The sequence below is a fragment of the Blastomyces gilchristii genome (assembly GCF_000003855.2).
Source record: "Blastomyces gilchristii SLH14081 genomic scaffold supercont1.11, whole genome shotgun sequence".
Taxonomy (NCBI): Eukaryota; Fungi; Ascomycota; class Eurotiomycetes; order Onygenales; family Ajellomycetaceae; genus Blastomyces; species Blastomyces gilchristii.
In genome coordinates, this window is record NW_003101672.1 from 1,904,345 (window position 1) to 1,927,901 (window position 23,557).

At 47.4% G+C, this 23,557-nt stretch overlaps 8 protein-coding genes across 10 annotated transcripts in view; 2 read left to right on the forward strand and 6 right to left on the reverse strand.

Moving 5' to 3' along the window:
- The window catches only part of BDBG_05765 (vacuolar protein sorting protein Vps66), a 2,721-nt gene extending 635 nt beyond the window's left edge, over window positions 1-2,086 (reverse strand). The window contains exons 1-3 of the mRNA XM_002624211.2: window positions 1,706-2,086; window positions 1,369-1,606; window positions 494-1,298 (exon numbers count right to left, since the gene is read on the reverse strand). Of these exons, the coding sequence (XP_002624257.1) occupies window positions 509-1,298; window positions 1,369-1,606; window positions 1,706-1,736 (1,059 nt within the window). The 5' untranslated portion in view covers window positions 1,737-2,086 and the 3' untranslated portion in view covers window positions 494-508. The remainder of the gene's footprint in view (window positions 1-493; window positions 1,299-1,368; window positions 1,607-1,705) is intronic.
- Window positions 2,087-3,455: 1,369 nt separating this feature from the next.
- BDBG_05766 (MFS quinate transporter) lies at window positions 3,456-6,498 on the reverse strand. Its single transcript, XM_002624212.2, has 7 exons — window positions 6,208-6,498; window positions 5,942-6,098; window positions 5,639-5,783; window positions 5,359-5,532; window positions 4,603-5,271; window positions 4,439-4,524; window positions 3,456-4,341 (listed from the first exon to the last, which is right to left on the reverse strand). Exons 1-7 carry the CDS (start codon window positions 6,311-6,313, stop codon window positions 4,035-4,037), a joined length of 1,644 nt encoding a protein of 547 aa, XP_002624258.1. The 5' UTR covers window positions 6,314-6,498; the 3' UTR covers window positions 3,456-4,034.
- Window positions 6,499-7,983: 1,485 nt separating this feature from the next.
- On the reverse strand, window positions 7,984-9,136 carry BDBG_05767 (the record flags this gene model as incomplete). Of its 3 annotated transcripts, none has more annotated exons than XM_031722305.1 (3): window positions 8,295-8,450; window positions 8,539-8,782; window positions 8,971-8,994. In XM_031722305.1, the coding sequence occupies 3 exons, from the start codon at window positions 8,976-8,978 to the stop codon at window positions 8,295-8,297; spliced, it is 408 nt and encodes a 135-aa protein (XP_031579151.1). The 3 variants fall into 3 exon arrangements, with proteins under 3 accessions (XP_031579152.1, XP_031579151.1, XP_002624259.1); XM_002624213.1 differs by lacking the exon at window positions 8,971-8,994 and adding an exon at window positions 8,891-8,931; XM_031722306.1 differs by having other exon boundaries at window positions 7,984-8,782; window positions 8,891-9,136.
- A 13-nt stretch (window positions 9,137-9,149) lies between these two features.
- On the reverse strand, window positions 9,150-14,211 carry BDBG_05769 (kinesin family member C1). Its single transcript, XM_002624215.2, has 6 exons — window positions 13,890-14,211; window positions 13,676-13,820; window positions 13,247-13,603; window positions 12,710-12,841; window positions 11,064-12,628; window positions 9,150-11,004 (listed from the first exon to the last, which is right to left on the reverse strand). Exons 1-6 carry the CDS (start codon window positions 13,914-13,916, stop codon window positions 10,825-10,827), a joined length of 2,406 nt encoding a protein of 801 aa, XP_002624261.2. The 5' UTR covers window positions 13,917-14,211; the 3' UTR covers window positions 9,150-10,824.
- On the forward strand, window positions 9,205-12,767 carry BDBG_05768 (uncharacterized protein). Its single transcript, XM_002624214.2, has 3 exons — window positions 9,205-10,774; window positions 10,863-11,633; window positions 11,728-12,767. Exon 1 carries the CDS (start codon window positions 9,254-9,256, stop codon window positions 10,298-10,300), a length of 1,047 nt encoding a protein of 348 aa, XP_002624260.2. The 5' UTR covers window positions 9,205-9,253; the 3' UTR covers window positions 10,301-10,774; window positions 10,863-11,633; window positions 11,728-12,767.
- An 86-nt stretch (window positions 14,212-14,297) lies between the features above and the next one.
- On the forward strand, window positions 14,298-17,759 carry BDBG_05770 (actin-binding protein). The gene is made up of 9 exons (XM_002624216.2): window positions 14,298-14,689; window positions 14,777-14,805; window positions 14,875-14,934; window positions 15,020-15,162; window positions 15,222-15,270; window positions 15,368-15,465; window positions 15,563-16,024; window positions 16,121-16,823; window positions 16,897-17,759. The coding sequence occupies exons 1-9, from the start codon at window positions 14,656-14,658 to the stop codon at window positions 17,071-17,073; spliced, it is 1,755 nt and encodes a 584-aa protein (XP_002624262.1). The 5' UTR covers window positions 14,298-14,655; the 3' UTR covers window positions 17,074-17,759.
- Window positions 17,536-18,954, reverse strand: BDBG_05771 (uncharacterized protein). Its single transcript, XM_002624217.2, has 3 exons — window positions 18,562-18,954; window positions 18,281-18,409; window positions 17,536-18,197 (listed from the first exon to the last, which is right to left on the reverse strand). The coding sequence occupies exons 1-3, from the start codon at window positions 18,835-18,837 to the stop codon at window positions 17,835-17,837; spliced, it is 768 nt and encodes a 255-aa protein (XP_002624263.1). The 5' UTR covers window positions 18,838-18,954; the 3' UTR covers window positions 17,536-17,834.
- A 17-nt stretch (window positions 18,955-18,971) lies between these two features.
- On the reverse strand, window positions 18,972-23,350 carry BDBG_05772 (uncharacterized protein). Its single transcript, XM_031722307.1, has 6 exons — window positions 23,022-23,350; window positions 22,837-22,946; window positions 22,343-22,761; window positions 21,950-22,274; window positions 20,779-21,877; window positions 18,972-20,707 (listed from the first exon to the last, which is right to left on the reverse strand). The coding sequence occupies exons 1-6, from the start codon at window positions 23,063-23,065 to the stop codon at window positions 19,618-19,620; spliced, it is 3,087 nt and encodes a 1,028-aa protein (XP_031579153.1). The 5' UTR covers window positions 23,066-23,350; the 3' UTR covers window positions 18,972-19,617.
- Between the last annotated feature and the right edge of the window lie 207 nt (window positions 23,351-23,557).

Genomic DNA, 23,557 nt, shown 5'->3' on the forward strand with positions numbered 1-23,557 from the left:
ATATAAGGAACAGCAGCGACCAATCATGGTCTCTGAAGTAATTGCTAGTAACCGATCGTGGGGGAATCAATCTAGTCGAATGGAGAGAGGGGTACCTAGGTAGGAGGAGGAATTTCCTAGCCGTGACTAGCGCATGCATGTATTGTATGTATGTATGTATGTACATGTATGTATGTACATATGTAGTGGTAGTCCCACAAAAAAATACGATTCATCAGGAACCGCGTGAGGTCCGAACGGCTGGTCCAACGGGCAAGAAACATGGGCTGTCCCCCGGAAAAGGAGAAAGGAGCCGGCGGTGTCTAACCGACTGAGAGAGGAAATGGAAATGGAAAGTGGAGAATGACCTCTGGAAAGTTGACGGAGGGGAAAAAGGGAAAAAAAAAAAAAAAAAAAAAAAAAAAAAAAAAAAAAGATTAAACAGAATAAGTAGCTACGTATATATAAAAAGAACAGAAAATTAATTCGTCATGTCAAAAAAAAAAAAAACCACCACAACCGTATACTATTACTTCCGCCTCCCCGCAGTCCATAACTTGACAAACTGCTGCTTATCCTTCGCTCCTAATCCAACCCGTCTCACCCGTCCCAGTCGAGCCAGCGACTCGCCAACCTGATTCAGCAGCGTCTGCTCCCCGCTCGTTAACGACGCATCAAGATCCACAAACGACTCAGCTAGCTTGGCGTCCAGTGTGTCGAAATAATTATAGTCATACGATGGCTGTCCGCCGTCGGATCCGTTAATATTTTTATCAGTATTGTTGTTGTTCTTCGCACTTTTGGTATCTTTCATGCCGGACGTCGGAAGCAGGATGCTCTCCGCAATCCTCACGCGGATGCAGTGGGTGGGTTTGCTCAGGAGATTCCACAGGAAGGACCTGTATGATTGCGGTATTGGTGTGGTGATGTCTGCGGGCGAGTACCGCAGGCTGACGGGGAAGATTCTTGTTACCGCAGAGACGGCGACAAGAGACGGACTCATCTGTAGGATACCCTTTCCGTTTGTGGTGGTGCACTCTGGGAAAATCACGATGGGGCTGTTTGGGTGCCGTTTTATCAGCGTCGCAATATCGACCAGGCGCGCGTCTACAGGTGGCTTGACCTCCGGGCCAGCGAAAGCCCGGAGAATAGCCTGGACCAGAGAAATCTGTTGGACTTTGCACGTAAAGGGATACGACACCGTGAATATGGGATCAAATATAGCAGCAAGGTAGAGCGCATCGATTGGGGAGGTAAACGACGAGGCGATCACGGACGCGGGGCCTGGGAGTCGGGAGGAATGTTGCGAGGCAAGCGATCTGTCACGAAACGATAAACGGGTCAGCGACGGACGTCTCGGGAGGAGAGGAAAAAATCACAATCGCATACCCTTTCTTAACACCATCTATCTGAAGATCAATCCACCATATGCCCGGAATGCCCAGCATTACCCACAGTGAGGCCTTCTTGCCCAAAGATCCGATGGGCAGCCATTGGAGCACACAGAAGTAGGCGAGAAACGCGGTTATGAGCAGCGGCAGCCGCATGCAGAAGAGGAAGATGTGGAATGGAAGGTATATGCCCGAGGGCTGGGAAGGGATAGGAAGAAAAGGAGCGATTCCGGAACCTGGAGAGCATTCATTTTCGGCTTGTCAGCTATCATGTGGGTATAGTATAATTTACATGCCCTGCGCAACTCAAGACGCTATGTGGGTAAGGTGCATACCTCTATCTCTGAACTGAGAAAACTTCTCCATGGTGAAAGATCAGGCGATAGTATATCAAAGGAAACTGCTGTGCCCCCGAGCTCTCTTGTCGTGGTCGTTGGTGGGTAATTTTTGTGTACGGTACGAGAAGCACAATCACATGCAAAATCCAAGCTGCTGGAATGAAGAATGAAGCCACTCAGCACAAACAGGTGATGAGGAGAAGAATGTTGGGGAGCGGACAATAATGAAGACAGTGAGGTGACTTCAGGATTGAGGGAACCAGTCATCAAAACACATTTTTATTATCTGTCTTCCGGCGATTCCTCAGCTTGGACTGTGCTATTTGTTGTCTTTGTCGTTCTTCTCGCTTGCTCGTTTGGCTGCGAAAGCGGCGAGCGATGACGAGGAAAAATAGTTCTGGCGGATGACGGTTGGGTTGGGGGGAGGCGTAGTTAGTTAACTAGTTATTAGTCAGCGTTCAACCAGCTAACTACAAGTCCGTAGTTACTTGTGTTATTTCTTCTTCAAGGCTCGTCGCGATTTTATTCTCGTCTCCCAAGTGCCCCTGTGGGTTATGCTTCTTTGATAAGATTTACGCCTTGTGCTTTTCTCACTCTTATCTTCCTACCACGATTCTGGGTTCGTGGGGAATGTTGGTAACTAGTTGCTCCGGCTACTCATTATTCTATAACTACATAATAAATAATTCACACAACATTGATCCTCCTACAGGAATGGTCACTGGTTGTACGGAGTAACTACTAAGGAGCAAAGGGATGGTGAAACTAGCTTCCAACAATCCTGGCACGACCTCACCAAGAAGCTAGTCTCAAAGAGCCAGATTTCTAGAGTTATGTGATAAGGTCTGGGAGCCATCCTGCATCCCGCGGGTCTTGCAGTATTTGAGCAACAGGACAATACAGGACTAGTTACAGAGCAGTGTGAAGTGAGTTTCCTGCCTGTTCAATTGTTAGTATTTTCCTCATTCCTCAAATTATGCACCATGTTACTGCGGTATAAGGATGAATAAAAGCTGATGATTTATAGTATGCCTCGATGGTTGTTATTCAAGTGGTGCTAGGGGTAATGTGAGCATTGATAAGTGATGTGCCAACCAAGGTCGGTCGGCCAGGGAGGAAGCCTCCCGAAAGAACACAATAATGCGTGCAACAACGAAAATCAACATGTTAATATCATATCCTCAGGAACCAAGGCCCGTGTGAGTCTTATAGGGTATGTTTTGACATGGTGTCTACCCTAGAAATTAGAAATAAACTCATGCAGTCTCGGCGCGACGCTCACGCCATTTCCATCATTCTCTTCATCCGATCCATCGCTTTTCGCTGAAAGTTCCACCTACCCTGCTCCAAAGCAAAAAGAAGCTAGCTCTGACAGAGTCAAAACAGGCTGACTTGACAGCAATCACCCGTTCTCAGAAACCCAACAGCGTACGCACCAAGAACGGCATTTCCAGCAACCAGTTGAATCTAGCACTTTAGGATTCAACTTATATAATTCGGATGCAGCTTCATAATAAGGAAGAATCCATATGGGAAGCGTGCTGCGCGATGTTATCATGCATCCATATTCAGCCGCTCTGACAACCGCAGTGCCTGCGCCTTCTGATCCAACGCCGCTATCAATGAACCTCTATGCAAGACGCTCAATTTCAGACTTGGTTCTTTGTTGTGGACAGGCGCGGAATCTAGCAGCTCTTCCCATTTTACAGTTAGTAGCAGGGGATGAGCTATATACAGAGTGACTGGTGGATGCTGCTATGACCAAGTAGTTAAGTGATGAAAATGCCCCTGGAACTCAGCATCTGTACGTATAATTATTTCCCCCCACTGTACAAATTTTTCATGTTGTTATTTTTGAGATGGCGCCTTCATCCCACCACGAATCGTAATCTATCCAACTACACTACATGACTCATTCGGGGTTGGATCAGTGGAAAACTATTTTCACGGCCAACACAAATATATCCAACATTCTCAGACTGCACAGGACTCATTTCTGATGCCCTTTTTTAATTAAGTACGAACCCCGTGCATTGCCGTGTCGCTGGCTATCAGATCTCAGCTCTGGGATTTCACTGTCTTACAAGGTGTTCTATTTTTTTCCTTTCCTTTTTTCTTTTTCTTTTCTTTCCTTTTTATGGGCCTTCTCAGCCACCTTGCCCTTGATGGAAACTTGATTCACGTAGTGAGGCCTTTTGAACATATGAGGACCTTGCCCAGTATCCGCATTAACGGCATGACTCAACAATATCACACACGCACACACACACAAATAAAAATAAAAATAAAAAATACCCTACCTATTCCCCCCTTCGTCTCTCTTTAATTAATTGGGGAGAGCAGACTTACTGCGCTCCCTTGAGACCGGGACAGGCACCTTTTCCGCATCTCCCGCGCTATATCCTTCAGCATGCCCACTTCCCGCTGTGATTTTCGCCCCTTTCCTCCCAATGATATACCACGGCAAACTGAACATCTCATCCATCGCCTCCAGTGATTTTCCAGCCGTTTCAGGTAGGAAAAACCACATCCATGCGAGTCCGATGAGCGTGACGGCCGCAAAGAAGAAGAATGTGCCATGAGGCCTCATGGCTGTGTCAAGCAGCATTGTTGGGACCGCTTTTGAATTGCCACTGAGATCCATCCAGGTTAGCAGTGGGCAGCGTTCTTACTATGCTTTTCGCTATCGGGCTGCTACATATGGGATGGGCCATGGGCAAAGAAGCTTACTATTGATTGGCGAAATGGAAGCACATCACCATCGATGTAGCCAACGCTCGGACTCGAAGGGGGAAAATTTCTGCATTTATGAGATACTGTGGAAGGCATTGTTAGCTATTTGTAACAACAACAAAAAAAGAGGAATCTAGCACGAGTTTGACATGGCATCGAACCTGGATGCTGTTCCAGCCAAGTGCCCAGCCGACCCCAGACACATAGATGGACACTATTGCGGCTGTCCCAGCACGCTTCGAGTGTCCCTCCGGTTTAAATCCATCTTGAATCGACGGGACCACTGCCAGATAGATAGCCACGTATAGCATGCTCAGAAATTGGAGCGTGATCCCGTATCCCAGAGCACGTTTGCGACCCAAGAAATCGACCAGGAAGAGCGCACAGACGAGAGAGGATATTAATTTCACAACGCCGAAAATTGCTGTTGCAAAAAGCTTCTCCGATTGTCCCGTTGTGCCCAATATCGCGAAGAACTGGGGTGCATAGATGGTTATGCTATTGGCTCCCGACCACTGACTGAGCAATTGCGACATGAGTCCGATCATAATACGGTACCGGTTGGAAGGCAATGTAAACAGTTCCTTGAGTGGCCCGAAGAAATGGGACCCCATGGTAGCCTCGCGCTCCCGTTCAAGCTGATCCTGGATGTCCATCATCTCCGTTTGAACGTATGGATGATCTGGTGTAAGATTGCGCAGGGTTGACATTGTCTCCAGCGCCTGCTCCTGTTTACCGGCCTTGACCAAGTGCCTAGGTGATTCATAAACTGTAAATGAAAGGATGAAGATGATTCCGGCAAATATGAAATGAAGCGTCGTTGGTACAATCTGCGTTTGTTTGTTAATCGTGAACTGAACTGAAACACGGCGCGGAGAGAGGGAAGTCGCAGAGAATTAATAATGCCAGTCCCTTACCCATTGCTTTGCTGAGGCGTTGCTAATATGTATCGAGCTCCCCCAGCTCGCAAAATAGCTCAGCATGATACCGAGATACACTGATCCAGAAAACGCACACATACAAAGGCCGCGTATTGCTCGCGGAGAAATCTCCGCTAAATACGTAGGAGCCACAACGGTAGTTTGCCCGACCTAGAAAACCCGTTTTGTCAATGAATGAATGAATGAATGAATGAATGCATATAAACGTTTCACGAGCAGGAATGAAAAATGCGAGTTTTCTTTCGAAGAATCTGACCCCAATGCCGGCGATGAACCGGCCAGCGTAAACTTGTCCGATCCGCCCATGTGCCGTAATGAATATCACGATGCCCGCCACCCATATTGCACACAGCTGTCTCGTCGCCCAGATCCTCCCGATACGATCTGTCACGATGAACGCTCTTTTTGGAGAAATGTCAGCCATTTGTTTCCTTCATAATCCTCGCCGCCCGATAATTGTCCCTGCAAGATGCATCATCCACTTTATAGGAAAACAGAGACTATATATATATTTATAAAACACACGAACACACACACATATATATACATGTACACTTACAGCAATGCGCCCGCGATGCTCCCGATCTGAACCATCCCTGTTATATTTCCCAATCTACTGGCCCTAGCTCCGGCGCTCATAGCAGGATCATCCAGATGATATTCAGCAATAAATGATTTCTGCTGCACCGTGCCCGAAATAAGCCCTTCGTCGATGCCTGATTTTTTTCCCCCCATATATGTATCAGCCGATGACAACAAAAAGCCAAGTTTTGCTATGTACGGGTTTTTTTAAAAAAAAAATAGAGAGTGCAAAATTTCTTTTACCTCGACTGGCACCCATGATGCCGAAGCACAGGACGCCCATCCCTAGTTTCCAGTTAAGCGCCTCTCGGGGCGTATCGATAAGCTGTTGTTTGAATATGTTCGGCATGCTGGCGGGGGCGGACTTCCACAGGACGAGATGGGATATTTTTGAAGGATTATATATATAAATATATATATATATACGAAATTGCAACGATGTATATCCACGCTATGGCTGTGGTGCCCTATCCCAACTCTACGTCTGTTTCACCTCGGCATTAGGTTTCTGTGACGAAAGCAGGAAGCGCAAGGTTGAGATATTGCCAGCAACACCCACCCACCTAGGGCAAGCACGGTCGGAGGGATCGCCTTATATGTATCCGCCGTTTCGCCACTCAATAACTATCTTGGTATAGTAGATGCGACGTTGGCCAGGACTTACTGGGGGATGGTTTCCTTTGCACTACGTGTCTGGCACAACATATTGTGTTACATGCCTTGGATTTTACCTCTGTGGGTTTCAAGCTGATGCACCTAGTTTGGCGCGGTGGAGGAGAGGGTTTCTTCTTGTTGTTCTTAATCCCGAAAAATCTGGGGTGAAGCAAGATCTAAATCCTGCTGGTTTGGGGCTTTCGAGTGCGCATGGTGTATGATATGGTGGTATGTAGGGGCATATATAGCCTGCCAATGCCGTACTACATGACACAAAGCTGAGTAGCGTGATGAAGGTTCAAGTAAACCTTTAAAGCTACAATTCCGAGTCATATATTATATATATATGTACACGCTCACTCACCTCGCTAGAAGCTGTAGAAATATCGGTTTAGGCTATTCTGGTGGCGTTTGATGTGCCGCCGCTAAGCTTGAGCTTATCCCCTCGTCTGGGGAAGAGGCAACAATTAGTGTATTTTTTAGTGTGTACATTAGTGTATTGAATACACAAGAACTACTGAATAATATGAGGGACCGGATGTATTGACATGTTTTAGTGTAATTTATGTAATCTATTTGATCCTTGCTACTTCCCCAGGGCTTCCGCTCCCATCCTTATTCCCCCTATCCAGAAGCTCCACCCCTATTCCACTATTCCACTCCTTCTGTTGACTCAATCATGATAAACAGACAAGCATGTATATATATATATATATATATAGGGGCGCCCGCCCATCTCCATCTGAAGAAGAACAAGACAAGATTTTACCATTTTACACATACTATATGTAGCTGGCGTACGCTGCAATCTAGCTCTAATTAATATCATGAGAATGAAGCTTCTTTCTTTCAACACTCTCTTCTCAAGCAGAGAGAAATATTATTACATGTTATACAATCTCTTGAAACTCTTTCTTTGCTTTTCTCTGCTATCTTTCTTTTGTACTGACATCAGAGTCTAGATATCAGTTTGAGTATATGACAAGAAACTTCAATAATGATTCAGATCTGAATTTGATTAAGTAGTAAATGGAGAATTCAAAAAAAGTTGAAAATAGAGTTTTCAGCAGACTTGCATATGTCAGAGCCAGTATCACAGTCAGTAGTAAAGCCAGTAGTAGAGTCAGTGCTGAAGTCAGTAGTAGTCAGTCAATGAAGAATATAAGTATTGACAATAGCATGATCAATAATTCAGTCCTGAATTATCAATCAGATTCAATTACTGAGTATAAAAGTTTCATAGAAAGCTCTATACTAATTTACTAGATCAATTTCCTTTATATTATAATTGTAATTATGAATAATAATGAGAATCTTCACTGTTTTCTATCAATTATCTTCAAATATGCGAGATTTATTTGTAAGGAGCTTTTCTGAGAATTTTCTAATATATTTAATAAAACTGTTTGATAGATAAATTATAGACCATACAACCGCTCCACCACGAACTCGCTCAATTTTTCGAATAAGAACCCGCCGATAGATCCATCGAACAGCCCTCGATCATACAAGTTATTCAACCAAACGTGGTTGGAAGCCCCCGCGTGGGACTTTCCCCCGTCCACCCCTACCACACCACAACCCCGGGTCAAATTGCCATACAAATTGTAAGGTGAAGAGACCTAGCCCTATGCGCCAATCTTCTTGATTTTGGAAGATCCCCCACGTAACTACACTTATGGTATTGTGCTAATTCTTGCCTTGTCCCCAGATGAGGGAGATAGCTCACCTAGCTTGAACCTGGCCTTCAGCGGCCGCTCACGATAGAAGCGCCCACCTTGACCATCCAACGTGCCAACGGTGATATACCGAAAGTGTTTCTTCGCGAGTTCCTTTGAAGCGAAGTTAGTCAAGCGGACTTTGAAAAATCTTCCCAGAGTGATATATATATTCAATTGCGAAATGCTTCCCAACTCCCACTAATGTTTCCATCCGTTCTGATAGCCAGACATCCCCACTGAAGATAAGGAGACGTAGGTATCCAAAGTCGACTGTAGGTAGCAAGAGGGGGCAATAAAACTGCCGCAAAGTGTCGTAAAATTCTTGATAGAGCATGACCCCTGAGCCATTCTCGCACAGTGGTCCTTCGTCTTGTCCTGCAGAATTTCCACCGAGTCCTTCGGCGCTTTTGCAGTTAGGCCGTGTAGTTGGTTCCAAACGCTTTCTGCCAGGAAACATTGTCACCACGTTAGTTATATGTCACCCGTTTTTCAAAATCCAGTATTGTTTCTCCCTTCGCATATGAGCTTATACATGCGGGGTAACAACATACTTTGCAATTTTGGCAATGGCAGAGAGATGTACGTCCGTCATTCTGGAGATGACAGATTAAGTCGATATTGGATCGCTTACAATAACATGACCCGTGTGTACGTTGGCATCGTGACACTTTCAGTGGGAAATAATGCAACTAATTCTTTCAATCGCGTAGCCAATTGTTTATTAAATAGAACTACTTTGATGGGCTTTAGGAGTAAAAAACGTTGGAGTAATCAGATATAATCAAGAGAGAATGACGTCATGTGGTGTAACGGTGTTTATCAATAGAAGCTTGGTCCTTCCTTGATCAAGTAGAAACATCCAATTCTTGACACGGTGATATATATATAAATATACGTCTAGGTACAGTCAGTACATGTGCCTAGACAAGTTTACAATGACCTCACAATCGCTACCAACACCTGAGTTAAAACATACAACTCCATTCATTCCCCACCAGCTTCCCACAAGCAAACCCTCCTCCACAGCCAAATGGAATAATACATCCCCTTCAAACACTAGCATGAGCCAACTCTCACCAGGCACCCATGCCTTCAAGGCCCCCAATGGGATAACATTCAAATACAGCGTTTGCGGAACCACAACCGCCAATTTGGACAAAACCCTCCTCATCCAATGTCCAGGCTGGGGCATCGGACCCCGCTACCTCCAATCGGGCCTCACCCCGCTAGAAAACGAGTACAAACTCATCTTCTTCCATCCGCGCGGGTCAGGAGGTTCCTCACGGCCCACCGACCTAGCCACAATGACCTCCTTCGACATGGCCGCCGACCTCGACTTGTTCCGGCAGCATCTAAACATCGACCGCTACCCCGTGCTGCTGGGCCACTCGCACGGCGGGACCATCGTGCTGGCATACGCCGCCACGTTCCCGCGACGCGTTGCGAAACTCATCCTACTCGATCACCGGCTGCTAGGGCATGATGACTCGGCAGCGTCCAGGCGCTATCGGGAGGAGAGGGAGAGAGGGGGGGACGTGCGGTTCGCAGATGCATACCGGGCGCTAGCGACGGATTACCCGACGAACGATGAGGAGCTGGGGGCGTTCATGACCAGAATCAGCCCGCTCTATTTCTTTGACCCCACAACCCACGTGCCCAGGTATCTGGAGGCGGTCGGGGATCAAGGGTATTCATTCTGGTGCCTGGATCAGATGCGGCTGTGTGATCGGACCGCTGCGATCGGCAAGAGGATGATTGATGGGCTGAAGCATGTCACGGCGGACACGCTGATCATATTTGGCGGTCAAGATTGCCAGTGCACGACAGAAAATGCGGAGCAGACGAGGGATCTTGGTGTAGATCGCGCTACCGTTGTTATATTAGATGAGTGCGGGCATTTTCCTTGGCTTGAGAAGCCGGACGAAACGTTCATCTTAATCAGGGACTTTCTTGATAGATGATTGCAGTGGAACGGATGAATTGTGTGGTCTGTTTGAGAGCAGAAGCGTGAGTTTGAGCAGTCCGAGCGATGCTCATACTAAAGAGATCGATAATACCCTTTTATAAATGGTCGTCTTTTCTTTTAACGATAGTCTTAGAAGGTAATATTGAGCCGCAAGGACGACGAGAAAATTCAGAAAAAGTTTAGAATTCTTGTCGTACCCGTACACACGACCTAAACTAGAAGTGCCCGAGCCCAAGAGCTCTGGACAAACATATCTACACTGATCAAAGCCTAATTAAGCCCTAAAACAGAAAAATACCTCTCCAAACCACGTTAACAGCAATACATAGCTCTGTATATGACATAACTTGGGTGTGCTATTGGCCAACAAGGGCCAACTGGGGGTAAAATGGGAACCTAAAACTCCAAAGAAATCGTCGAGGTTAAAACAAAAAAACACGAAACCAAAGCAGCGTCGAAAAGCTTCCGGGTATGCCAAACCAAAAACAAAAGGAAAAGAAAAAGAAAATTATACTAACACTATGTTTCGCGAATCATTTTCGTATGTTTCTTCGCAGTGCCGATGTGAGTATTGTGGACCTTTGTCGCGAACTTGAGGCTTGTTAGGGTCTCGCTGAGATGCTCCTGTCTTGGGCTGACCATAACGAACATCAACGTTTTGGAGTTGCCCCCCAGAGAAAATTGAAGCAGATATGTAAGCTTCATGGCAACAGTTAGCTTATTACTAAAGACGAGAAGCAAACGGTCGAGCAACATACCTTGCTATTTCTATAGGGAATATGTCCACCCTCTTTGCCTTGGCCAAGAGCCCCGATTACATCTCCCAGACAACTGAGGCTACGGTTGATGCTTTGTGTTTCCTTTAACCGCTCACCCGTGGCCTTGGAATGACTCAGTCGCTCGCTGCCAGCAAGATCAACAAGGTTAAGTGTACCTTCACTTCTTTCCCCCGTGAGGCGGTTTTCTCCGATCAACTTTAGGATGAAAACGGAGTGTGATCGAGAAGATCGTTCGTTCGCTTTGGTTGCAGCGACTGAGCGATTCATGGCAGCTCGACGTAGGATGGACTCCACGCGAGCAGGTGAATCCAGGTCGACGGTTGTGATGTCTGTGATGGTGGTCTTGCATTTCTGCATGTCATGACGAATCTCGTGTTTCTTCTTGTCGAATTCCTCCGCCTTACCCAGTAGGTCGTTCAGGTTTTCATTGTAAACCTCGACGAAATTTCCCTGCATGGTATATTGCCATCCCTTTTCTTCGAGCGCACTGGCAGTGTCATATATTTGGTGAACGGCGCGAGGGATCATACCGTCATCAGAGGACATCGTGTGAGTTTTCCCGCTGCCTGTTTGGCCGTAGCAGAATATGCAAACATTGTATCCATCTAGAGCGCTCTGAACCAGTTGGCTAATTTCCTCAAAGACATCGGTGTTTTGAGATGATGGGCCAAACACATGGTCGAAGGAGTAAGCATAGTTTTTGGTTGTGATGTTCCCTAGGCTACTCTTCTCCTCTGGGCCAAGGACCGAAATTTCCTTGGAGTCAGCTTCCGAATCAGGGAATTCGATTCTCGCGGAATCCTCGACGGGCTCATTATCAAGCATGGGACGAACGCGACAGAAAACGCGAATATTTCCCTTCAGTTCCTGTATTTGATTATGGAGCTTCCGTCGCAATGTCTCTTCTTTGCGCAGTTTGTCTTTTGTAGCTTGAGTTTCTGCTAGTGCATCCCGGAGTTCCTGATCCAGACGGCCAAATGCATCAGACTGTTCTTTATTGCCGGACTCGAGGAACTCAATCCTAGCCTTCAGAGCACTAATGGAAGACTCTAAAGTCATGATGTTACTGCTATGCTGCACCAAGTTTTGCTGGAGCTCCTTGTTAAGTGCGCGTTCACGATTCAAGTCACTGGTCAAGCTATCCACCTTCGCTGTTACGTCCCGTAGCTCTCGATCCTTGTTCTCGACTTCGATTTGGGTACGTTGTATATCCATGGAAGTCTGCGCGTTCATTTGGTTTAGCTCTTGTCGTAGTTTGCTCCTTTCATTCTCGACTTCATTGTCAAACCGGCGACGTAATTCCCTCAGTTCTTCCTTATGTCTAGCTACAAGCTCTTCAATTTGGTTCCTAGCCTCTTGACGTGAAGTTTCTAAATCGATGCGGTGCTGTCTGTCCAAATCGTCAATTGCAATCTCATGGTCGCGCGAAGCATCTTTAAGACTTTTTTCAACCGACAACAGGCGAGATTTTGTAGTGTCAAGCTCAACACGGAGTGTAATGTTATGTTCTGAAAGCTGTGAGTTTTTCTCCTCTACCTCCTGGACTACAGAGGTCAAATTGTTACGTCAGTAAAATTTCGAGTTACGATTCACAGAGCCATTAGAGTCATAATTTTCATACATACGTCGAGATTTGTACAGTTCTATTGCCTCCTTGAGGCCGGCACTCTGGTTCGTTGTACCTTGAAATCGATTCAAGAGCAGATCACACATAGCATTCATTTTTTCCATTTTGGCGTCCTGGTCCCATGCTTCGACTGAAGAGCCGCGAGTTAGAAATTGTTTTACTTTTGGAGGGGATTTCCTAGGAGACTTTTTCAAGGGTCGAAGAATGATAGGTGAAGGGGTTACGGGGCAATTAGGTCTCCTGACAGGGGATTTGGGCACACGAATATCGGGGCCAGACATCTCTTGGGCTTCATCCCTAGGCGATAGGGCAACGGATGATGAATGGGGATTTAGGGTTAGGCCTTTCATTGCGGTGCTCAATGACACATCCCGTACAGGCTCGCGTGGTGGGTAAGAAATTGACTGCGCAGCAAAAGAGCTCGACCAATCTGAAGTATAATTCATGTGGTTGTCATAGCTTCCTCTCCTTGCAGCCGGGCCAGCATTCAATTGAAGTGAAAATGAGGAGCGTGCTAAAGAAAATGCATTCATACCCTTTCGTTTCCCTAAAACGGAGTCATGGAGATCGTCATCTCGAGTGCTCATTGAGGTTATCGGACGTGGGGAAGAGGCCCCATGTGAGCACCTGTATCCGAAAGAAGTCTGGGGCCGGGCGATGTTTCGAGTGGAGGACCTTGTTCGCGAACTGGGGCCATTGGAAGAAGACTTTGGGTTATATGGATTATTTCGCGAAGCGGCAGATGCAGGACGGGAAGATGTTGACGTCGAGGCGGAATATAAGGGCTTAGAACTCATAGATTTCGAGGCAGAATGGCCAAAGCGGTTTTGTTTTCTGGTTTCCCCGCCCCTTTCAGCCAACGTTTTTCTAGCCGGGGCGGCCGGTTGTGTTGCTGTTCGGCGGAACTGTTAGACATATTTCTAGCCGCAATCCCCATGCGGTCCCACCTCTTGCTAGTACCTACTGATTGATTCGACATGTTTTCGGCTAGTAGTGCCTAGTGGAGGCATCATGGTGCCAGCCGCGCTGTTGTTCGCGGACACGGTGATATCATGAAGACTCCTCCCATTGGGGTTGGCTCGATTTAGGCGAGGGATACCCGAAGAGAACTACAAATGCGGTCAGTAATTTCACCACCCCGTGTCATTTCAGGAAAATATCAGGAAATTGTAACGCACTCGATGAGCGTTTTCGTCACCGTCCATTATGGACTGGATGTCGGGAACAGCAGCAGCAGCAGCAGAATAAAGGATAGCCTGAGGATAATAAAGATCCGCGATCAAGGGAGGCCAATTCAAGAGCACTCCATCAAATTGGGAGTTTCTGCAGTGACAGCAAAGGAGGGACACGCAGGGGTGAGACAACAAACACAGTCTGCCCCAGGGGCGGAATGTCAGGCTGAAATAACTATGTATGTATGTGGATGAGAGAAGATGAAGACAAGAATTGATATGAGAATGTTTGTCCGGCGCATGTCCGTTACCGGGCCAACCACGTCAATAACACTGGGTCGCAACGGGGAAACGTGCAAACAGTACAAACAGGCTGTCTCGTCACGTGAGTTGTTTCGTTTATCTGGATGGACAGATTACCCCTCCTGATCGATTGGATCAGCTGGAGTTAAGATATCTTTCTCGTATGAAGAGGGACAGATGCAGAATCAATTAACAAATAGGCAATAGGATTTCGATCGTTCCATTCGTAATTCTTTGCTGTGTTGCCTGGCAGTCAAGCCGCTTTTAACTCCTGATATCCGTGCTGACTACGCAACCTTCCGCTCACCCCTGGCGCCGCAGCAGCATCATCAATCATCACAAGAAAACCCCTACATGACCCCTCCAATTTCCCCCCCTATCTCTCTTCCACCTTGACCGCTCGTCCCAGATCGTATACACTTCCACTTGAACCTATCCTGCCAAATTCCGCATTCCAGTTCTTTTCGCCATGGCGGGTCGTTTCGTTCGCTCATCAAAGTATCGTGCGTGGTGCTCTCCTGACCTCAGCATCTCCCTATCCCCTGTCCTCCTACATTACCCCCGACTGACTGCATGATATCCCGTCATAGGCCACGTCTTCGGACGCTCAACAAGAAAGGTATGTCGTGCTATTCTGTATTACTTACGCTGTTTGGCTTGGGCTTACACTTCGAATTGGGATTTTTAGGAACAATGTTATGACAATCTTCATATTTCCAAAAATGCCTGGGATACCAACTTGGTCAAGGTCCGTTCTCCAGGCTCCCATGACTTCCAAAACATCCGGGAAATAATAAACCGCACAATTGGAACTTGTTCTGATATCTGCCCAGGCCAATCCTAAATACATATCTGTCAACTGGGAAACTTCAGGAGGTGGCGCCTTCGCCGTGCTGCCCATCGATGAGACGGGCAAAGCACCAGACCGATTCCCACTCTTCCGTGGTCATACTGCCGTCGTATTAGATACAGACTGGTGAGCCAATCCCTTGATTATGCCCCCCACGATCAAATAATAACGGTCGAATTTGCTAGGAACCCTTTTAACGACTCTTTGATCGCATCTGGTTCGGATGATGGCAAGGTATTGTGCCCCCGCCCCCCTCTCACCCGCCTACTTCAAACGACTATCATGTTACACCAACAAACCTACAACTGGACCATCGGCTGAATATAGACAGGTCTTCCTTTGGAGAGTACCCGAAAATTTTACTCTGCACGTCGATGCCGAAGAAATTGCTGATATCGGCCCTGTTGGGAAATTGAGTGGTCATCCAAGGTTCGTATACATTCCCTTGCCGTCTCGCTGGTATCCTCGAATATAAGCACTAGGAACCCGGATCAGTCACTGACTGGTTATTTCGTTTTGTTTCCAGGAAGGTTGGACACGTCCTTTTCAATCCCGCCTCCGAGAACGTCTTGGCATCCTCGTCCGGTGACTACACCGTGAAAATCTGGGATATCGAATCCGGATCATCGAAACTCACACTAAAACATGCGGAAGTTATTCAATCGCTGTCTTGGAGCGCAAATGGCTCCATGTTAGTTACAACGTCGCGGGACAAAAAGCTTCGATTTTGGGACGTCCGCCAGGAGAGGCCGGCCCACGAAACAGCTGGCCATTCTGGTGCAAAGAACAGTCGTGCTGTATGGATGGGTGAACATGACCGCGTCGCCACTACTGGGTTTTCGAGAATGAGCGATCGCCAGCTAGCCCTGTGGGACATCCGTGCCCCGCGTGAACCCATCAATGGATTCAAGTCCCTCGACTCCATCTCAGGCGTTTGCATGCCATTTTGGGACGATGGCACCCAGTGTTTATATTTGGCTGGAAAGGGGTGAGTAACAGCACCGTCCACGATTGTGGCTGCTTCTTTTTTCCTTTTTTTTTTTTTTTTTTTTTTTTTTTTTTTTTTGAGCTAACATTACCACAGTGATGGTAATATCCGTTACTTCGAGTACGAGAATGACAAATTCGAATATCTGTCGGAATATAAATCAGCAGATCCGCAGCGTGGTATCGCCTTCATGCCGAAGCGTGGTGTCAACATGCATGACAATGAGGTGGTTAGGGCACTCAAGACGGTTAACGACACTTACATTGAACCTATTTCATTTATTGTTCCCCGAAGGGCCGAAATGTTCCAAGGCGACATTTATCCACCCACTACTGGCCTCAAACCAGCCATGTCAGCAGCCGAATGGTTTGATGGCAAGGAGGCCCTCCCCCCAAAGATTGACCTGGGTAGTTTATATGGTGGAGAGGGACTTAAAGAAGTTGCTCCACAAGCGGCCCCCACCCCCGCCCAGAAACCCAGCTCTCCTGTTAAAGAAGCCGAACCCGCCCCAAAGGAGCCGGAACCCAGCAAACATGTTGCTATTTCCTTCAGGGCCAACCCTCCCCCGTCCGTAAAGGAGCAGGGTTCGTCTATTGCAGCCATGGCTTCAAAGTACGCAGATGGCGAAGAAGATGACAATGAAGCCGATGATAGCTCGAGTTTTGAAGAGGTCCAAAAGCCAGCAAACAGTCGCCCGCCTGCTATCATATTTTCTCCACCAGAAGCTAGCGAGCCAGCTCCACCGCCGAAAGTAGCGCCGAAGGCAGAATCCCCTCCAACAACCTCCCCAACTGAGAAGGTATGTCACACTTCTCCCACTTGTAGTTTTGGTAATACAGTGTTGAATATTTACAATTAACCCTCCGCCACAGTCTTCTCCAACAACCCGGACCGCGGATATTTCCGCTAGCGTGCAGGATGTAGTCCAGCGTGAGCTATCATTGATAAGAAGCTTGATTACAGAGCAAGGCCGAACAATTGCTGCTCAGACGCGGCAGATTGAGTTTTTGACGAATGAAATTGAAGATCTCAAGGTGAAGTTAGCCTAGCCGATGACTCTGTTTCTATCTACGGGATACCGAGCGTCTCCGCCAAGCCAACTATATACCACCTTTGGAATATATACCCTGGATAGTTCTGATCTTCCCAACCCCGTCGTGTCCAGGTTTATCCGTCAAGACGAGAATTGCCTTTGTTGCGTTCTGTTACGATAAACGTTGTCTTCCCCCCTGCCAGTTTCGTATTCCCCTACCTCTTACCTATGCCTTTTTCATGAGGTTCATCATCGTCTATTAAATAACGTTGTTTGTACAGTTGATTCCTATTTTCTCCTTTATTTAGCTTACACTAGCGCTTTGTGTTTCCTTCAGCAGATAGTTGTCAACGACGGAAGTCGAATTTCAAGGATTGACGTGTCCCTACTTACTTGCTAGCCTTTTTATTTACACAATGTGTTTTTTTCCCTCCATTTTCGAAATTTTTGAGCTGAAAAATGCTTCTATACCACCCGTGCGGTTTCTGCGCGAAAGTACTAGAGTTGTGCACCTCAAAAAAACTACCAGACAATAATGAATTTGTGACCCATTTTAACAAGAGCTTAAACTCCTGATCTATTTCTAGTCAAATTCCAACAGCAGAAATTCTTACATGTATAGAACATATCAATACAATCACAATCATATATACATCGCATAATATATAGATAGTGAACACGCAAAAAAAAGAGAGAGAGAGATATATATATATATATATATATATAGAATACCAACCCGCCAAACTCCAACTGTAAAAAAATATAAATATAAATAAATCACCCACGCCACGACTCCAACACACCATCAATCCTCTCCCGCACCCTCAGCACAGCCTCAGGATCCCTCGCCGCCGAAAGCACAAGATGTTCATCCGAAGTATACGTGCGGCTGACATACCCCCAAAGCGTGGACTGGGCCACATGCCTCGAAAAGTTCGCGATAGCCTCCCCGTTCTTCTCCGACACGAGCCGCTGCAGCTGCGTCTTATCGGCCGCTGGCATGCGCGGGTACTCGTGCGCCCACTTCTTCCAGATCGTGCTGTCGAGGGCCGCGGTGAGTTTTGCCAGGTCCTGCGCGGCTTGTGAGGCGATTTCGTGTGGCACGTAGATGCCTGGTTGCGCTGGGTTGGGGGGTTTGCGCTGGAGTTATTATTGTTAATTTAATTTAATTCGCTTTTGGCAAAAATGGGGAAACATAAAAAATGACTGGGGGAAGAGCTTACATGCTGCTGCACGAATATCGTCCTCCTGTCGTTGGCTGTACGCATCAATCTGCGGCACTGGCGAAGCATAAATTTATTCCCAGGAGGCACAAAGACATATCCCCTGGGCAGCTTTCCATCAACGAGAATCTGTCCGCAGCAGAAATAATCAGACCAGGTACTTAGAATGTAATGTACATGTACATGTACATGTACCTATGTATATACGTATGTATAGTTTACACGCGTGTGTTCTAAGAGTCGCAAACGCCACTTCACCAGTCAATTCAAGGCACACATACCGTTTCCCCATGTCTATTTAGATTGCGCGTAGCACTGGGCGCCTGTTTGGATGGAGTCGACGAATAGCTCCTGGCAATTATCTGCCAGCTGAATGTGCGTGTGAGAGGTCTCCAAAGGAATGATGATAATAATACATCATGCCCTGAGGCTCGTGAGCAGCAAATTCTTCCCTCTCGGATGCTGCTGCTCCTGCTCCTGCTGCAGTTGGAGATCGAGACTGGAGTCCTAATAGCAGGCCTCAACGACGACCACGATCGAAGAAATAAGAGGCTCATATTCCGCCGGCGATAGAATGGTCATCGGAGGATGAGGTTTTCCCAGCCCCTACTAACTAACGACACCCAAACCGCTTGATGGTGGTTAGTCACTGAACCCTTTTTTTTTTCATTATTGATGAACGAAAGTCTAGGGATAATTGGGATATCACGTGATTTCAGATAACCAAGACTAATTCTAATTACATATATGCGCAATATTTTCCAGGAACTATTGTAGTAGTATCAGACGTTTACATTGTGTGTATAACTGGTGTCTAGTGCGGAACAAGTCATCAACTAGCTGCTATTCGTTGGCGGAGCAGAAAAGTGTGATTGCATGAAGTCAACAACCACAGAGAGATACAAAAAAGTAAAGTCACGAAACTCGATTCCGCGACGAGATCTATGAAAAAGAATTCAGGTATCTCGTATCTATTCAACGCCTTGAAATGCCCCCCCCCCCCCCCCTCTTTTTTTTTTAATCTAACTACCCAGTGTCTACCAATAGGTTTTCGTTCGGCGGACAGAAAAAACCATAGACAAGAAAGAACATATTTCCAGAAGCCAAGGTGTCAAGTACATGAGGCCGTGTGGGTAACAAACTCCACCAACGCCGATAGATTGTATAGATTCACATAAAATCCATGACATGACATGACTAGGGATTGGCCTGCCTGTCTAGAGAATAGGCCGTAAGAGAGAAGAGACAGTCAAAGAGCCTAGAGGGGGAACATAGGAGCATACTTGGGTTTGAGAAACTCAAATAGCCAGGGCCTCGTCGCATTCATACATTCACCTTTAAGCCCATCGTGCAGCTTCTCGTTCAAGCTCGACTCGCGCTGCTCTGGCCTGGTCGCTTTCCTCGTCCTCATACTTGTAGCTGAGATGTCTGCCAACGCCTAACGTTCTCTCCTGCCTACTCTCGCGACGCCGACTACTTCTACCATCCCGATCAGCATTCATCGCCTCTCGCCGCTGCTGTTCTTTTAATAGTCGTTCTCTATCCCGAGCCTCGCGCTCCAGGGTATGCGGGTCTTTCTCCTGGGCTCGCGATTCCCGAGGGTCTGCTGATTTCTTCTCGCGGTCTATGGTCTTTTTTTCGTCTGCCTCGCTACGCTTAATGCGGCGAGAATGTCGGCGATAATGGTCTGGATCGTCTAGGGATGCGGACCTATCGCGGCGGGACCGTTTGCGGTCTCTGTCACGATCCCGCTCTCGTTCGCGTCTTGATTCTCGTTCTCGAGCTCTTTCTTTATCCTTGTCTCTATCCTTATCCTTGTCTCTGTCCTTGTCTCTATCTCTGCCTCTATTCCGATCCCTGTCCCTGTCCCGATCCCGGGCCCGATCTCGATCCCGATGTCGACTAGACCTTTCTCTAGTCGTTGACTCGCTGGTCCGCTCCTTAGTGGAGGAGCGATGGTCACTGCCTCGGATTGCAAGGTCGCGTTTTTCATCTGAAACTGATGGCTTTACCTTAGTGTCAACCCCATTAACTTCACTGGCGCTTGTATCATAGTCGCGATGTTTGGGGCTCGAACTTCGACTGCGGTGGCGGCGCGAGCGATGGGATGAGGACGTTTTATGGTCGCTTTTTCGATCCTTATCACGCCTACTTCGATGTTCCGTTCGCTTTGCAGGCTCCACTGAAGGTGACCGAGATCGCGATTCTCTATTACCCCGACGACTAGACACCTGCTCATCATTTTCTCGCCGGGACTTTCGTCGTTGATCACGACTCTCATCCCTACTGTGATCACTAGATGAGACGCTGAGTGAACGGGATCGATGCCGATACCGGCGACGGTGACTGGAGCGGTGTCGAGACCGGGACCTTGATGTCGACCTATGTCTAGATATGGACTGATCTCGCGACCGAGACGGGGAGCGACTGTAAAAATCTATGTTAGAATTGCTTTCGAGTTAAATCATGAGAGGTGGCTCGTGGCGGAAAGTCATTACCTTTGGACGTCCTTATCATGCTTGAGGGTTGGACCGCTTGCAGTCCGAACAACAGGGAACCCTCTACCATTGCGGATACCAACATTTGGTAGTCCTTCTCTCATAGCTCTGGGCGCAGCCGGTGCTCCGACAACTCCCATCCCCCGTGGTTCCATCGAAGTCATGTTGCTATAAGGGGCGGACAGCTGCGTTGGAGACGAGTGTAGCGTTTCATTCGGATGGGTGGGTGCATTATCGCGGCTTCTCTCTGGCATATTTATATACACTCCGCTTCCCTGCGCATTACCTTGAGCTGCGTTGTCATCATTCCCTTGCTGTGCTACAGCACCTACCTGGATTGTTGTCCCAGACTCGGTGGCTCGATCAACATGAAGCCCATTATCTGTAGGCGCATGAGAATCGCGGTGCTCTCTAGTGGGCAAGGCTGATTCGCTGGAAGCTGCATTTTCGGGCGATACTGCTGCGGGATCGTCCGTCGGCTGGTTCTCCTTAAGGTCATCTTCTCCGCCTGGACATAATTCATCATTAAACTCTTTAACATGATCAGAGTCGGGGGCAATTGCGGAAGTGCCATTAGCAAAGCCAGATACAGGGTCAATTTGGTGGTTGGAATTCGTGGCCATATGGGGTTGGACGGAGGAAGCTTGGTTAGTGGAGGATGGGAAACTACCATGCACCCCAGACATAAATCCGCCTCGTCCACGACCACTAGGGAAAAATCCGCGGCCTCTGCCACGGCCACGACCGTAACTATGGCCAAATTGGCCGTGGAAGTCATTGTTAGGATATTGCTGTTGTTGATGCATGTGAGGATAATTTGCGTAATTTTGGGACATATTATATCCACGATATCCACCAGGACTAGGGCCAAATTCAGCACCCATGCGGTTCGCAAATGGATTTGCATTGAATTTATCTGGACCTCCATTCCACATATTGCTTTGACCATCCCATGTTCCATACATTCCTTGCCCTGCGTTGAAGTTCATCCCCATGTTCATTCCATTATTCATGCCATTCATATTCATCCCATACCCTCCAAACATACCCTGACTCGACACCATCGGATCCAGTCCCATCCCTGGAATTCCAGGAGGTCCTAAAAAGAAGAAAAGAGGATAGTTGTCAGCTAGTGATCGAAACTGAAAGGGGCCTAGAATGTAAGGCGTACCAATTCCATTCTGAAATGGCATCATTCCATTGAATTGAACACCACTGGGCAACGTCTGCATCATCTGGCCATAGTGTGAGCCCCCTTGCCAACCGGCTTGCGGAAAACCACTCATCCCATTCACACCATATCCCTGTCCATTCCCAAAAGTATCTGAACCATGCGAGTGAGTTGGAACTCCGGAGGGTTGTTGTCCCGAAGTCCTATCACCTGAAGATTTATTGGAGTCTGCGTCTGGTTGGGTCGGAACCGACGTTCCTAGAGGGATATTACTTGCATTGTCATCAATCGTGTTATTACCGGGCTCAACCGCGGAATTTCCACGCTTTTGGTACTATGGTATTAGCGACGATTTAATTTGCAATCTTTGAGAAGGAAGTGTCCCAGACTCACCGCTCCATCGTCGACTTGATCTTTTCTGGAGTTGCTGGCAGCGTTGTCTGGTGTTGCCGTTTGAAATGCCGACTCCTCGGTTTTATCCGTTACTCCATTGGTGCCGGCGGCATCCTTTGAATGATTCACATCCTCGACCGCAGCGGAAACGACTTTCGTTGCTGCGGCATCATCTACCTGATCTAAGGAAGTAGTGGCGGGAGGAACCAGATTCGAGTTCACCTGGTCGACTGATTTGTTTGGTTCGGGTTCAGCTGTAGGAGCTTCAGGAGCTGGCGGACGATCCTTCTCTCTTTTTTTTTCCTCGGTTCGCAAGAATGCTTTGAGGGTTGTCCTCAGGGCTTTATTTGGTTTGCATAGATCGGCGGACAGGGGAGTATGGGCGCAGACCGGGCAACTTTCCGGGAGTGAGGCCTGGCCTATGCAAAATAATTAGACACGAGAACAAAGAATAGAAAAAAATCATACATGATTCCCAGTCAACGGGTGCTTACAGTATTCGCATATGGCCTGGTCGCAGCATGGAAGGCGGAAGGCATTTATGGCAAGCTTATTGCAAATCGCACAACGCAGTTTGAAAGGGATCTCATCTTGTGTGAGCGAGCTGCGGCAGGTTCATGTCAGTCTCTCGTTTACGCCTACCAACCAGCAACGGGGCTCAATCTCGAAGGCCACCCACCTTGCAATTTCCATAAGGCCCGACGCCGGATCAAGCATTGCCATGTTCAAAGGTTTGAGGCAAGAGGTGTGCAGCAGACCCGAGCAGGGACAAGCAGGAAGAGAAAAGGCGAGGACAGGATTACGATGGAGTGCTGAGGGGGACCGGATATGTGTCGGAAACCATTCTGAAGCTAAGGATACAAGGCACGCAGCAAAAGCAGCTCCGGGTGTTAGAGTAGTTGGTGGAAATAGACACAGGACACGGGAGACGGGATACTCGACCGTGATTGCTGGTGAGAAGCTGTCTCAGGAGCTGGCGTTGCGACAATCAAGAGCTCATGGCCAAGTGAAGAAGTCCATTAGAGGTTATCCTTGGGGAAAAAAAATTTCCCGAATCAGGCCCGGATTAAATAATTGTCCGGCGCCGGCTTCCACCAAATATTCTACGACAAATGGAGATGGTTTATATTAGGTATTATTATTTTTATTCCTCATGTGAGAGCTGGTTTTTAATGTCATTTCTGATGTACCAAAGCACTTTTCTTTTCTCAGACA

What these genes read in the sequence shown, in the direction of transcription:
- BDBG_05772 (XM_031722307.1), bottom strand. Translation starts at nt 23,065, where the DNA reads ATGGCAATGCTTGATCCGGCGTCGGGCCTTATGGAAATTGCAAG. An exon ending in GGCCTTATGGAAATTGCAAG is followed by an intron (nt 22,947 to 23,021) that starts GTGGGTGGCCTT and finishes AACCTGCCGCAG; the next exon opens with CTCGCTCACACAAGATGAGA. An exon ending in CCAGGCCATATGCGAATACT is followed by an intron (nt 22,762 to 22,836) that starts GTAAGCACCCGT and finishes TATTTTGCATAG; the next exon opens with GCCAGGCCTCACTCCCGGAA.
- BDBG_05769 (XM_002624215.2), bottom strand. Translation starts at nt 13,916, where the DNA reads ATGGACGGTGACGAAAACGCTCATCGA. An exon ending in CGTTTTAGGGAAACGAAAGG is followed by an intron (nt 12,842 to 13,246) that starts GTATGAATGCAT and finishes GCGGCTCTTCAG; the next exon opens with TCGAAGCATGGGACCAGGAC. An exon ending in AGAACTGTACAAATCTCGAC is followed by an intron (nt 12,629 to 12,709) that starts GTATGTATGAAA and finishes TGACCTCTGTAG; the next exon opens with TCCAGGAGGTAGAGGAGAAA.
- BDBG_05768 (XM_002624214.2), top strand. Translation starts at nt 9,254, where the DNA reads ATGTGCCTAGACAAGTTTACAATGACCTCACAATCGCTACCAACACCT.
- BDBG_05771 (XM_002624217.2), bottom strand. Translation starts at nt 18,837, where the DNA reads ATGAGCCTCTTATTTCTTCGATCGTGGTCGTCGTTGAGGCCTGCTATT. An exon ending in TAAATAGACATGGGGAAACG is followed by an intron (nt 18,410 to 18,561) that starts GTATGTGTGCCT and finishes TGCTGCGGACAG; the next exon opens with ATTCTCGTTGATGGAAAGCT. An exon ending in CGATATTCGTGCAGCAGCAT is followed by an intron (nt 18,198 to 18,280) that starts GTAAGCTCTTCC and finishes TAATAACTCCAG; the next exon opens with CGCAAACCCCCCAACCCAGC.
- BDBG_05766 (XM_002624212.2), bottom strand. Translation starts at nt 6,313, where the DNA reads ATGCCGAACATATTCAAACAACAGCTTATCGATACGCCCCGAGAGGCG. An exon ending in AGCATCGCGGGCGCATTGCT is followed by an intron (nt 5,784 to 5,941) that starts GTAAGTGTACAT and finishes TTCTCCAAAAAG; the next exon opens with AGCGTTCATCGTGACAGATC. An exon ending in TTGGCTGGAACAGCATCCAG is followed by an intron (nt 4,525 to 4,602) that starts GTTCGATGCCAT and finishes TGCCTTCCACAG; the next exon opens with TATCTCATAAATGCAGAAAT.
- BDBG_05770 (XM_002624216.2), top strand. Translation starts at nt 14,656, where the DNA reads ATGGCGGGTCGTTTCGTTCGCTCATCAAAGTATC. An exon ending in GGGATACCAACTTGGTCAAG is followed by an intron (nt 14,935 to 15,019) that starts GTCCGTTCTCCA and finishes ATATCTGCCCAG; the next exon opens with GCCAATCCTAAATACATATC. An exon ending in GTCGTATTAGATACAGACTG is followed by an intron (nt 15,163 to 15,221) that starts GTGAGCCAATCC and finishes CGAATTTGCTAG; the next exon opens with GAACCCTTTTAACGACTCTT.